The sequence below is a fragment of the Fulvia fulva genome, chromosome 6, assembly GCF_020509005.1.
Source record: "Fulvia fulva chromosome 6, complete sequence".
Classification (NCBI taxonomy): domain Eukaryota; kingdom Fungi; phylum Ascomycota; class Dothideomycetes; order Mycosphaerellales; family Mycosphaerellaceae; genus Fulvia; species Fulvia fulva.
Window position 1 is genome coordinate 2162533 of NC_063017.1, and position 11899 is coordinate 2174431.

The 11899-nt window shown below is 50.3% G+C and overlaps 5 protein-coding genes across 5 annotated transcripts; 1 reads left to right on the forward strand and 4 right to left on the reverse strand.

Annotated features, from left to right (window-relative positions):
* Positions 1-98: 98 nt before the first annotated feature.
* CLAFUR5_07034 (putative vacuolar amino acid transporter) lies at positions 99-1244 on the reverse strand (the record flags this gene model as incomplete). The annotated part of the gene is made up of 1 exon (XM_047906182.1): positions 99-1244. One exon carries the CDS (start codon positions 1242-1244, stop codon positions 99-101), a length of 1146 nt encoding a protein of 381 aa, XP_047763450.1.
* Positions 1245-2122: 878 nt separating this feature from the next.
* On the forward strand, positions 2123-2671 carry CLAFUR5_07035 (Ecp50-1; the record flags this gene model as incomplete). The annotated part of the gene is made up of 1 exon (XM_047906183.1): positions 2123-2671. The coding sequence occupies one exon, from the start codon at positions 2123-2125 to the stop codon at positions 2669-2671; it is 549 nt and encodes a 182-aa protein (XP_047763640.1).
* A 564-nt stretch (positions 2672-3235) lies between these two features.
* On the reverse strand, positions 3236-3547 carry CLAFUR5_07036 (uncharacterized protein; the record flags this gene model as incomplete). The annotated part of the gene is made up of 2 exons (XM_047906184.1): positions 3236-3371; positions 3429-3547. The coding sequence occupies 2 exons, from the start codon at positions 3545-3547 to the stop codon at positions 3236-3238; spliced, it is 255 nt and encodes an 84-aa protein (XP_047763638.1).
* Positions 3548-6638: 3091 nt separating this feature from the next.
* Positions 6639-7556, reverse strand: CLAFUR5_07037 (uncharacterized protein; the record flags this gene model as incomplete). The annotated part of the gene is made up of 1 exon (XM_047906185.1): positions 6639-7556. One exon carries the CDS (start codon positions 7554-7556, stop codon positions 6639-6641), a length of 918 nt encoding a protein of 305 aa, XP_047763639.1.
* Positions 7557-7803: 247 nt separating this feature from the next.
* On the reverse strand, positions 7804-9210 carry CLAFUR5_07038 (MFS transporter asaE; the record flags this gene model as incomplete). The annotated part of the gene is made up of 2 exons (XM_047906186.1): positions 7804-8523; positions 8575-9210. The coding sequence occupies 2 exons, from the start codon at positions 9208-9210 to the stop codon at positions 7804-7806; spliced, it is 1356 nt and encodes a 451-aa protein (XP_047763446.1).
* Between the last annotated feature and the right edge of the window lie 2689 nt (positions 9211-11899).

Here is an 11899-nt window from a genome sequence, read left to right on the forward strand (position 1 = left end):
TGGTCTGTGAGGCTAGCGTGAACGTCCTTCGGATGGTCACGGCAGGTGTATCGTATGTATATTCGTCGTAGATGGCGCAGATCGTCCTTCCGAGGCGTTCACCGAGTGCTCTCATCTCTTCCTCGAGCCTCGCCATTGGGCGTACCATTGACTCCTGCTGTGCCTTCGTTGTTGTTGTTCCTGTAGAGCCAGAACTGCACAAAGACAGCAAAGTCCAGGAAGAGCGTTCCGAGACTGCCAATCAGCCAGCTCAAGTTCACCAGGATGTATTTGCCATAAATGGACGTGGCCTCTCCAGACTTGCAGTGGCTCTCTCGCCAATGTCCACGCGAGTGACGACTGCAAATAGGCTCAAATGCGAGAATTGACAGCACATATGTCAGGTTTCCGATGCATGCGAACAAGAAGAAGAGCGCATTCAGCCCTTCCGTGGACTTTCGGCGATAGTTCAAGAGGAGCTGTGGAACACGGCTGCCAAGGTACAGCACTGCACAGATATATCCAAAGATCTGACCCCAGAGGCTGAAGTGGAGTGAGTCAGCCTGATCCGAAGCTGCAGACTTGTCGTGTTCTTGTGGAGGGGCTGGGCTGAGGTAGTAGCCAGCGACACCAGCGAGGACGACCAAGACAATAGCCGTGCTGTTGAACAAGATAGCTTGGACCCATGATCTTGGCTGATGGGGCTTCATAGTGTCGGAGTCCGTGGTTTCCTCAGGGTGCGAGTGGATCGGCACAGCTGGTGAAAAATGTGTTGGGTCAAGGCTTGCAAGCCTTTCTCGGAAGGTCGATCGAGATCTCGCGCGTGTCTCAACATCTGCCGCATTGGCAGGACGTCTTGTTGGTTCGGAGTTGCCATTTGCATGACCATTCAGTATCAGAGGAGATCGCTCGGACGGTGCGGCATTTTCATTATCTGGCTTCTTGTCCGGTCGTGGATCCCGCAGCCTGAAACCGGTGTAGTAGAAGAACTGTCCAAGCAGTACAATATCAGCCGCGGTGTAATAGATGGCAAGGATGATCATCGTCGCCAGTACACCCTGTAGTACCGCCCCGAGAACGTTGAAGATGTCGCCAAGTAGCCATATTATGATGAATTCGACTGACAGACCCTCTGCAGAGCTCCGTCTGAAGTTTTCAATGATCTGTGGGGAGAACACGACCACCCAGCATGCAATTGATATCGATCCACAGGTTCCAGATATGGCCTCGATGTCGACACTGTAGCTTCCGGAAGGTGGAAACATTATGCCTGTCCGGCGCGTCTGATCACCACAGTCGCGTACAGCCGCGCCCAAAGAATATCCAGATACGTGTAGCAGTCCAGCAGCAAAGTGGTTTCCGCTGTCAGTATTCCTTTGGTGTCCAGTGAGCACCTTTTCCTTGCGCCAATGTCTTGCAATGCTGGAGTCAGAGTCGGAGGATGACTTTTCACGGCAGGAGGCATTGACGACTTGGCACTAGCGAAGCGCGAAACACGCTAGTAAAATCTTATTTTGAGCATCACGATGACGTCCGCGACATCCATACATGTATTCGAACGCTCTACTGTATTGCACTCAACGGCAGATCCGTTGGCTCTCTGCCCGTTTTCACCTTTTTTTTTATTGCGCTGAGGCTATACTTTGGGATAATGGTTCGTCGACATCTTGCCAGCCATTTTGGCTATCAGAGATGGCACGTGCTTCCTGCTCGAGCAGTCCCGGAAAGTGGCCCATCGCACACAAACGACGAAACCTACTCGAAGCCGCATGTGCCGCCTCGCACAGGAAACAGGAAATCTTGCAAACCGCGGACAGGTGCTGTATCTTCGCTCATGAGTACTTCAGACCAACGCGCCAGTATCAATCGTGAGCTGCAGTCAGTGCAACTGCTAGTAAAGTTTACGAGAGATCTGAGTCGGACATGGAATGATAACAAGGCAGATGCTTGCCACCTCATTTCGCGCTGACCACACGCTCAACATCAACACAGCACTTCGCTTGTGATACATTGTGATAGTACAACGCTGCTGCGCTCAACTTCCAGTCTGATGACCACAGCCCCGACATTATCTTCGCAATCTTGGCAGTTCCAGAAGGAATCTTTGAACACAAAAACGCAACGATATCACAGCGTAACAACAATGTTGTCTCTCTCCAACCTTCTGCTCTTTGCGCTGGGCGCGAGCTCAACGGCCATCGTCCTCCCACCATACTCCTCCAGCGCGACACAAATCGGCAACGACATCGACAGCATCAACGACAGCATAACACAGCTCACCGATAATATCCGAAACTTCCACGGGCCGACCGTCATCTCAGACATGCGACACCTTAGCGACAGTCTCTCCGCAGCGACCCAGAGCATCAAGACTGAAGATGCTGTAGATGACGAGTCTGCCGCCTTCCTTGTCGCCAGTGTCCGGGACGAAGTCCAGCCCAACGCAGAAGATATGCTCGATGCGCTTATCAAAGCTGAAGCGCAGGCCAAGAAAGGGAAGATTCGGCAGCAGATTCTTGGATGGTTGCAGAATCTGAGGAACATGATGCAAAATTTCGGAACTGGGCTCGCGCCGAAGGTGCCTCTAGATCAGAGAAGTGAGCTGCGTAAGGCCATGACTGCAATGTTGAAGGATTTCGATACGGCGATTAAGGCGTATGGAGGGGCTGTAGGTGTACCGCCGCCGAATTGAGAAGCGAGGAGAGCAAACTAGCTATCGCTTCCAGCGGTACATCGTTCACAGCATTAAAGGCGTTGCATGCAGTGGTGATCACTTTTGCACTCTCATGTTATTAACCAGGCTCCTGATCACCGCAGGTATCGCCCGAGACGCCGACGAGTGGCAGCTGTTCAATGTGGATCAAGTACAAAGCCGGGTGGAGATCGAAATATATTCTACATGAGATCCTATACGTTCGCGCAATGATTTGCTTGCCTCGAAAGTTGTTTCTCAGGGCACTCGACCATAAGATGAAGGGAATGTGGTGAACACATTACAGCATCCTGTCGCGAGATGTGAAAACAGTGGTAAGGTACTGTTGTGATGTTGATTGAGTGTCTCACCCTTACCATTCTGGGCCTATAGACTGTCGATATCTGTTCGAGCCGCCTGCTGTTAAAATACATGTATCGTCCACACAGCTCCTCGCCTGAGGATCGTCGTAATGCATCATTCCGTTAATCTGATGCGCCGTCCCATGTCGCTCGCTAACGTACAAAATTCCAAGATAGATGAGGTAAAAGTGTGACCCATGTTTTACGACGCGGTCGAATCGACGGAGTCTTGACTTGACTCGGGCGTTAAGGACGCAATGGAACCTGAGTTGGCAGATCGTCTCCGTGATGAAGCGGTTGCAAGTTCGAATTGTTGCTTGGTGTGTTGGTGCATGATTCTAAAATATCATTAGTACTTGTGCTACGTCGTTGAAGTTGGTGAAGGTGTAACGTACCTCTGATACGATCTTGCTGCTGCGTCTGGGTTACCGAGGTCGTATTGCTGGGTGAACTGGTCTTGAGCTGGGTGCTCAAGACCATCGGTGGAGTAGACGTGTGCCATAGATCCAGACATTGTGTGATGTAGTAGTTGGTTGTTGATAGGTGTGGTTGGGAGACTTGGTGTTGTATGACTTCGTGCGACTGTAGATGCTAGTCTGACTGATGGATGGTTCGGTCTGATTAGAGATTCAGGAACTGGCCGGCTACGAGGTAGATCTTATAGCACTAATCACCATCTGCTACCACCGCACCTCGAGAAGAGGGTTGACAAGATAGCGGAGACCCTGCGTCAGACCTCCCACAGGATCAGCCTGTTATGATGTTGATCTTGTGGTCCAAACGTGCGAACAGACCCCAGACGTCCAAGCGAAGCTCTAGTTCATGTCAGTAGCCGCAAGGTGGATATCGTTCCCGGCGGGTCTCGTCGCAGGAGGGACGATGTGCCCGGGCGAGTGACGAGGCGATAAGCAACAGAGCCGCATCTTCAGCAGAGATGTGAAAGCAATTGGGCCGATGGTCAGCAAAGGTGGGCAGTCAGCGGCATCGGTGACAGGGTTCGCAGCCAAAAGCGGACCAGGATCGGTAGCCTCAGTGCAGATCTCTCTAGCGGCTTCGCGTCAGACATTGACGCCGAGCATGAACCCTGCATATCTCCTCCGCATTGTGCACCTTTTGTACTTTGTTGATCTTCTTTGCGCACAATTTTACCCGCGGCAACGAGATGGCGAGCGAGGTGCTACGAGGGGGACAAGCTGGAGTGTGGCAGCTAGGCAAGATACTGACGCCAAGGAGAAAGCAGTCGATGAAGACGGCCATCACGACCCCAAAGACATGACTTTCTCGCGTGCCATACTGCCTTCTAAGGACCCTGTATGAGAAGCGACATCTTGGCATTTGCTCATGATCCACTGCCAGCCGCTCCACTGACGCAGCGTTCCAGCCAGTCGGTGAATATTCAGTACGCCCAACCATCTCGCGACCTCGCCAGGCGTCCAGACTGCCGGCCGGACTGGTCCACGACTCTCTATTTACACTGGCACGACTGGGTGGCCACCTCGGGCGACACAACGGCAAGCATTATGCAATACGAACGGCAGAACGTTGTTTCAGGATGCAGCTTGCGACAAGGAACTCCACGTGATGTCGCATTTCAACCAGTTCCCGTCATCTCCATGAGTCGGACGATGACATAACATCCAGATGACGCAGTGGGCCATCCTATCTGTCGCGTCAAGCAAACCAAAGACGTGGAACTTGGGGGAGGGACCAGCAAGGCGAACGTGCTCGCCAGCGGCTGAGGTTCGTGGTTCTTTCGTGTTGGGACCCTGTTGCGCCGTTCAGCGTCATCAGATCCGCAACATGAGACATGCTTATCGTTGTTGCCACGCGACGACATCACTATAATCATGCGGCTCAAGCCAAAGTGTCTTCTCCTCAACATCGTGGGGCACGAATCATCGAAGATGCCGTTTCTGATCACGCATCGATGCACGCTAGATGAGATACAATAAGGGATCCACAATGGGAGTCGGCAGCACTAAGTCGCGACCTCACCTCGATGCTCCTCCAATATCAGATCTGCCTCGACGCATGCGATAAGACGGCGGCCCTTTCATGCAGCATTACTCCAGGGCACAGCGATGACAGCAAGGAGTTCAGTACAACGTCTGGCGACCACGGATTCTGATAAACAACCACAACGTGTATGACCAGCTCCGCCTAACGCGAGATTCTCATCAAGTCGTACGGAGCACGAGATTCGTCATCAAGCGTCACAGCTGAAAGTGCTCACTTCAGCAGATTTTCCTCTCAGGGGTACGTCCCACTCGACAAAGACACTGGAGCTGGCTGCATCGTCGACATTTGGACCACTCTCCATCGCCCGACAGATACATCAACAGCGATGCAGCGGGAGAAGGTGGTGCTCGCTCCCACCGATGACATCTTATCACGATGCCTCGTCTCGCCTTGCAACGTGCTATGAGATCATCCCATGACAGCATGATCGACTGCGAGACCCACTCTCACATGTTTAGCTAAGGTTACAGTACGCTATGCTACCCACGATTCAAGTCATGATTTATGCTCTGGTATCAGGGACAGTCTGCTCATTTTTGCTGGGGGTTTGACGACTCAATGTGCCGTGGAAAGCCTTCAATCGATATTCAGATGCTACATGTTGTCGAGATGGCTTGCAAGTATGCCTCAACACCCTTCGCCGTGCACAGCGTCGGCAGATCGTACTACCTAAGATCTATGTTGCTGGCATTATGCTCCACGGCCCCCTCGTTGGGGACTTGAAGATGCCATGACTGGACGCGGCTGCCATCTCGAATGCCGGAAGCCATGCTACAGTGCATGTTCGTACAGTGGGCGTTGAGGATCAAGATGGTATCAACGCTACAGCATTCGCGGAACACGTAACCACCATGTGAGGCTCAACATCCCGGCGAAGACATTTTATTGCTTGCGGATGGCAGTCTTGTCTGCCCGCGCCGACTCATCGATACAAGTCCGCCAGCACCAGCGAGTAGAAGCCGCGACCAGAGAGGAACAACTCAGTCATCCTCCTCCTACCTTAATGAGCTCGATGTACGTTCCCACGCGTGACCACTATTGCTGACACGTTCCCCGAGGTTTGTCTATCTTTCTCATCCACTACGTCCGCTACAAGGAGCAAACCAGCTAGAACAGAACACTCGTCCGGAACTGTAGTCCAAATCGTCCATGTAAGTGTGGGGTTGCCCTCTCCAGTCGCCTGTTGTTTCCTGCAACTATGCACCTTTGCACAAGTTACTGATCCTAACAATGAAATCACACCAAGGGCTACGTCACTAGAACAGTATGTTGTCCTGGAGTTTATGCTTGATCGCGCTGTTCTTCACTACCTAACTAGTGGAATACCATATTTTCGCGCGGAGAGCCTCAGCACACAGGAGTAAGTCAAAATAGGCTCCCTCTAGAGCAAAGTGTCTCCCAAGTGCTCTCGACCGCTTCCGCCTGTCTCCTTCCACGCCCATACCTTGGGTGAAAGGCAAGTCTGCAGCTACGTGCTCCTCTCTCAGCTTGCTCCCTCAATCTGCTTTGATCCGTATGTCTCACCTTTACGAATCCTGGTCCCATGCATACATTGTCTTCAGCGGGTCGTCCATGTCGTCTCCGGATCAGAGGTGATCCCAAATCTCGCGATACTTCTCACCAAGCATGCACAGCACCGTGCATACGGGGCACGAGAACCTGTTCTGGCCGCACTCGCGCAGAGCGGTATGATCGCGCTTCAGCTTCTTCACTTGCGAGATGGTTACATTGTCGCGTGCACCTACCAGCCAGCCCCCAAGACCCCATTTGATAGTCTCCCGTGTCTGTTTGACGTCATCGTGGGCTAAATCGTGCTCGGCTTCAGTCCGCTGAAGCACGATGGCGAGAGCCTCATACAGATCGCCCAAGGTGTGAGCACCATCGAACGCTGCCCAGTGGCTATAGGCGGCCTTGATGTTGTCGTACGTTTTCGTGAAGGCACAGAAGCTGATCTTGATATGGCGATGTTTGCTAGATAGTATCATGCGGCGCCAGGAAGCTTGACGATCGAAGTGAGCTTTCAGATGTGCGCGGGCGAGTGTTGAGATGCCTTCCTGGAAGCTAGTGATGCCGGTGTTGTCACTGCAGTCGCACCCAAAGTATGCTTGTCTCGTGCCCCTGCTCGAGGTACGCTGCATGATATACAGGCGGAGTGTAACGTCGCCGGTACCAGAACGATAGCGACTTGGATTGCAGTGCCCGAGGCAAGGAAAAGCAGGGTGCAATGGCTCAGAGGAGACTTGACCATCCAGAAGAAACTCAAAGCCGTGCAGCACTTCTCGCGAAGGATCGTCTTCATCTTCGGAAGCTAGAAGCATGGCACGCTGGAGCCGCATCGAGTTGTCGATACTGGATTTAAAGGTGTGATTGACGCGCTGGAGGATGGAGAGATTCCTGATAGAGCGTGCTTCTTCGGTAGTGCCCGCATCATGAACCCTCACTTGCAGCAAGATCATCTCGAGTAGTTCCGCAATGTCGAAAACTCGACTTGCCGCGGAAGCCATTGCAGGTGGACGTTGGCGGTATATGTGGTGGTGACAGAAGTTTAAGAAGAGCAGTGGGTTGAGAGTTGCGATGGAAGTCTTGTTTGTTGTTCAGGTGAGGTGATTTCCTCGATTGAGAGTAGAGTTCGGGCAAACGCAGAAAACGCCGCGGGAGCTAGCAGGGATCGCGGCTCTTGCACGTGCGTAGTCACAAGATAGGCAAGAACGCCTCGCAGGGACGATTCTCACGACCAGCAACCAGACACATTCATATCAAGCCAGCTCTTCTGACAAACCAGCTGAGCCCACCGGCGACAGCTGTGCAGCCGGAGAAGATAATGATCGGACCGTATTCGCTCCCATAAGTCGAGCCTGCCGCCTCCGAGAAACCCTTGCTCTTCTCCAAAAGCGCTTCACTTAGTGGTCCGGAAATGATCGAGCCTACACCACGTCCTGCAGCAAAAAGTCCAAACACTAGATTCGCATCCGCGCCGTCATGTTTCCTCTGGATGTCTCGAATCATGCCCGCCCAGCTTGTGGAGTACGCCGAAGCTGTCAAGCCATACATCACGCTGAAGACGAAGAGTGGCGCGACCGAAGTAGTCACACCCAGAATGGCGAAGACTGTTATCGTCGCAATTACGCTCAGTATCAGGAGCACTTTCGTGACGTCGAACCGATCGACCAGAGTTCCAACCCCAATGCAACCAAACACCATCGCTGTGTTGATCAGTGTAGTTGTCAATGATCCGAGGGTCGAGCTCAGGCCAAGAGCTTCGGCGATCGTGGGTAGGTAGTTGATTGGTAAGAAGTAGCCCAGCGCCTGACTCGTGTTGGCTGCCTGCAGTACCCAGAACAATGGAGACCGAAGGAAGGATGGGTCGATTCGTGGCGATGCTTGTGCCGCAGAGACTGGCAGCCGTGGTTTCAACACGAAGAGCAGAGGCGAAGCAAGCACTACTAAGATGGCTGCCACGATCCTCAGTGTCTGCGCAAGAACATTAGTTATCGAAGATAGGGTTCTATGGGCCATACTCACCCATCTGAAGCCCACGGCAGACAGCAGTGCCTGCAGAACCAGTGGCAGTATCGCGCCACCTACTCCGTCACCCGCGATAGCGACACCGATTGCTAGCCCCTTCTTCCTCACGAACCACTCATTGAGGTAGTTGATGGTCGGAATAACCAACGCATTCCCAGCAATGGCATAGATGACGCCCTGCATGACCAAAAGCTGTGGCACGGTCTTCGCAAAACTGGCTCCGACCAACGCTACCGCGACCGTCGGTAGACTCACATACATTGCCATCTTTCTGAGCCCCGGATGTCTCTGGAAAACGAAGAGGCACACCGGCATTGTGAGGTACATCAATCCGGTGCAAGTGGTACCGATGGCTGCTATACCCCCAGGCTTCGACGAGAAGGGCTCATTGGAGGTGTAGTATTCTTGCATGACACCGAAGGATAATGCGAAACCCCATATGAGGCCATTGCTAAGAAAGGCGCCGAAGAGAGCGACCCATGCTTGGTAGCCTTCGTCTGTTGGTGGGAGACTTTGGTATTGTGGTCCTTGCGGCATGTTGCTGCCGGCAATGCTTTCATCGATCACTCGGTTCGTTGAGCCATGTTGGCTGGCAAGCTCGATGCTGTCTGCTGAGGCGTGGCCTGTTGACATTGCAGCGGGAAGGAGGGACGGAGACAGGTGAAATGCGAGAGCGGAAAGGACGGAGGAAGACACTGAAAATCATATGAGGACTGATACTGACCTACGGGGCCTTTACCCGATGGTTCCCATATGCTGCTTACACATCGGTACGGTATTGTTGATGATTCGATTGTACTTGTCGCGCTCTTCAGAGTTCACCAGTCTGATCAACAAGCAAGTCATTCTCCAAGGTTTGCAATCAAGCCTTGTCACAAGCAAGCAAGTTGGAAGCCTATAGCTTAGTCAGTATTTTCAAACAATCAAGCGGTGTTTTCTCCTTCGTTTGCAAGCCTTGTGAGCATGTCTGTGTCGTTTTACAAGGTGTTGTTAATGATATTCAAGGTCATGTCGATCTAAGAAGGTGGAATTCTAGGAAGTGCGGACCTATCTCCAAGCCAATCGGATCACGTACCGACGGTCACGTGCTTTCCCGCTTTAGTTTTTCCGACTTCTCAATTCCGACGCGTCTATCTTAACCTCTAAGCATCAACTTCACGACCTCACTACACTATGACATAGACTCGTAGCAAGTTAAAACTAGTAGTGTAAGGGCGCGCGTACTATAGGGTCCGAACGAGATAGTTATTGTTCTACGAAGCTACGAAAGAGGAGCGCGAGGCGCGGCGAAGTTATAAAGCAAAGCTAAGCCGCGCTAACCCGATACGGAAGGTCCGCGGTTCAGCCGGGCCGACGTAGCTATAGTAAGGGGTCGCGGGCTACCCGTAATAGTACCCCCCCTCCTAAAACACGCCTTAGTCCTCTAAGCGTTATCTATCTTATAAGGCTACTTGCCTATCGAGCTCTATATTAGGCAAACGCCTAATTATCCTCTAGTACCCTATCGTTATCCGATAATATCGTATTCGCTCTATTAAGACTATACTCGACCGGCTTCCTTCGAGAAACATATTACCTAGTTAGCTAGCTTACCCTAGACCTAAGTCTATCTTCGGCTAGTACTCGCGTATAATCCTTATAACTAAAGTTAGGTATTATTATAGGCTCTATAGGCTCTACTAGAGTATCGAATATATACGGAGTAGATTCTATTAGAGGTAAGGCTCGAGGCGACTTATTCGTAACGGTGTCTTTCGGAATGACCCTAATCGTATTAAGCCCGAGTACCTTAGTAGCTAGTAGGGACTAGTTAGATAGAGCTACGAAGCCTATAGGCGTAGATAACTCCGGCCGGTTATAGTAAAAGTCTATAATAGCGGCGGCTACGTGTTTAAGTATATCCTCTATAGGTTACTAGGTCTTACTATCCTCCTCGTTCTAATATCTAGCCTATTTCACCTTATACTATATATCTACCTTACACTTATGCCCCTTCTTTACCTTACCTACCCGCTTACGGGTATATATATTAAGAATCTTTTCTACCTCGTATATATACGTAGGTCTACTACTATATTGGCTACTATATTAGCCTCGGTAGTATTAGGTTCGATAGTTATCGGTAGTAGCGGCGCTAGATACTACCCTTTAAGTAGTAGGAAATTGGGGTAGTCGGCTCGTTATAGTAGTAAGGTATAGAAGTAGTTATTAAGTCCTACTAGAGCGTCTAATAGTTTTAGTCGATAAGAGAGTCTAGCCGGTATAACTTCCGTGATCTAGTAAGGGCCGGCATATCTCCTATCTAGCTTCTTAGATAGTCGAGTCGTACGGATATTCTTAGTACTAAGATATACCTAATCACCTACCTTATAGTCTAGAGGAATGCTTCGGTAGCGGTTTGCTACTTCTACTTAAAGAGCTTATAATATTCGTATATTCTCTTAAAGGTACTTATAAAGCTCGCAAATTCGACGTATAAAGGTTTCTACTAATCGCGTATCTAGTCGCTAGAGAGTAGTCAGTCCTCCCTCCTTTCTAGCGTTTAGGTCAACTCGCTCTATAAACTTAGGGTTATAGCCTAAGGTAGCGTAGAACGGCGACATACTAGTAGTCTTAGATAGGTGATTATTGATCGCGAACTAAGCAAGGTATAGCTATTCTACCTAGTTATCCTATGCCTTATTAGTAAATATACGAAGATACTGTTCTATCGCCTAGTTAGTACGTTCTAACTGTCTATTAGTTTCTAGGTGATACAAAAAACTTAGCTTACGATTTGTACGGAGTATCTTATAGAGTTTCTTCTAGAAGGTAGTAACCTACTACTTACTACGGTCTAATATAATAGTGTTAGGAAACCCGCGCCGATAGAATATATGTTTAAGGAAAAGCCTTACTATATTCTATACTGTTATTGCGCTAATAGGGATCAGCTCGACTTCCTTAGTAAGCCTATTAGTAACGGTTATAATGTTATTATAGACTATACCGTCAAGAGTACTATCTAGGAGTCCGATAACGAAGTCGACTACAATGTATTTCTAAGGCCGATCTAGAACAGGAAGTAGCTATAATAATCCTAGTAGCTAGGAGTATAGAGATTTTGTTATACGGTAGGTACGGTAATTCGCGGTGTATCTACGTACGGATCTCGCTTATCTAGGCTAGTAGAATTCATGTACTACGAGTTTATAAGTACGAGCTCGTCCTAGATGGCCTACTACTAGAGCGTTATAGTTTATCTTGATTATTATAGTCTATAAGGCTTAGTCATTTAGTACCTATAAGCTCTAGCCGTCGTATTAATTTCGAATATATAGTA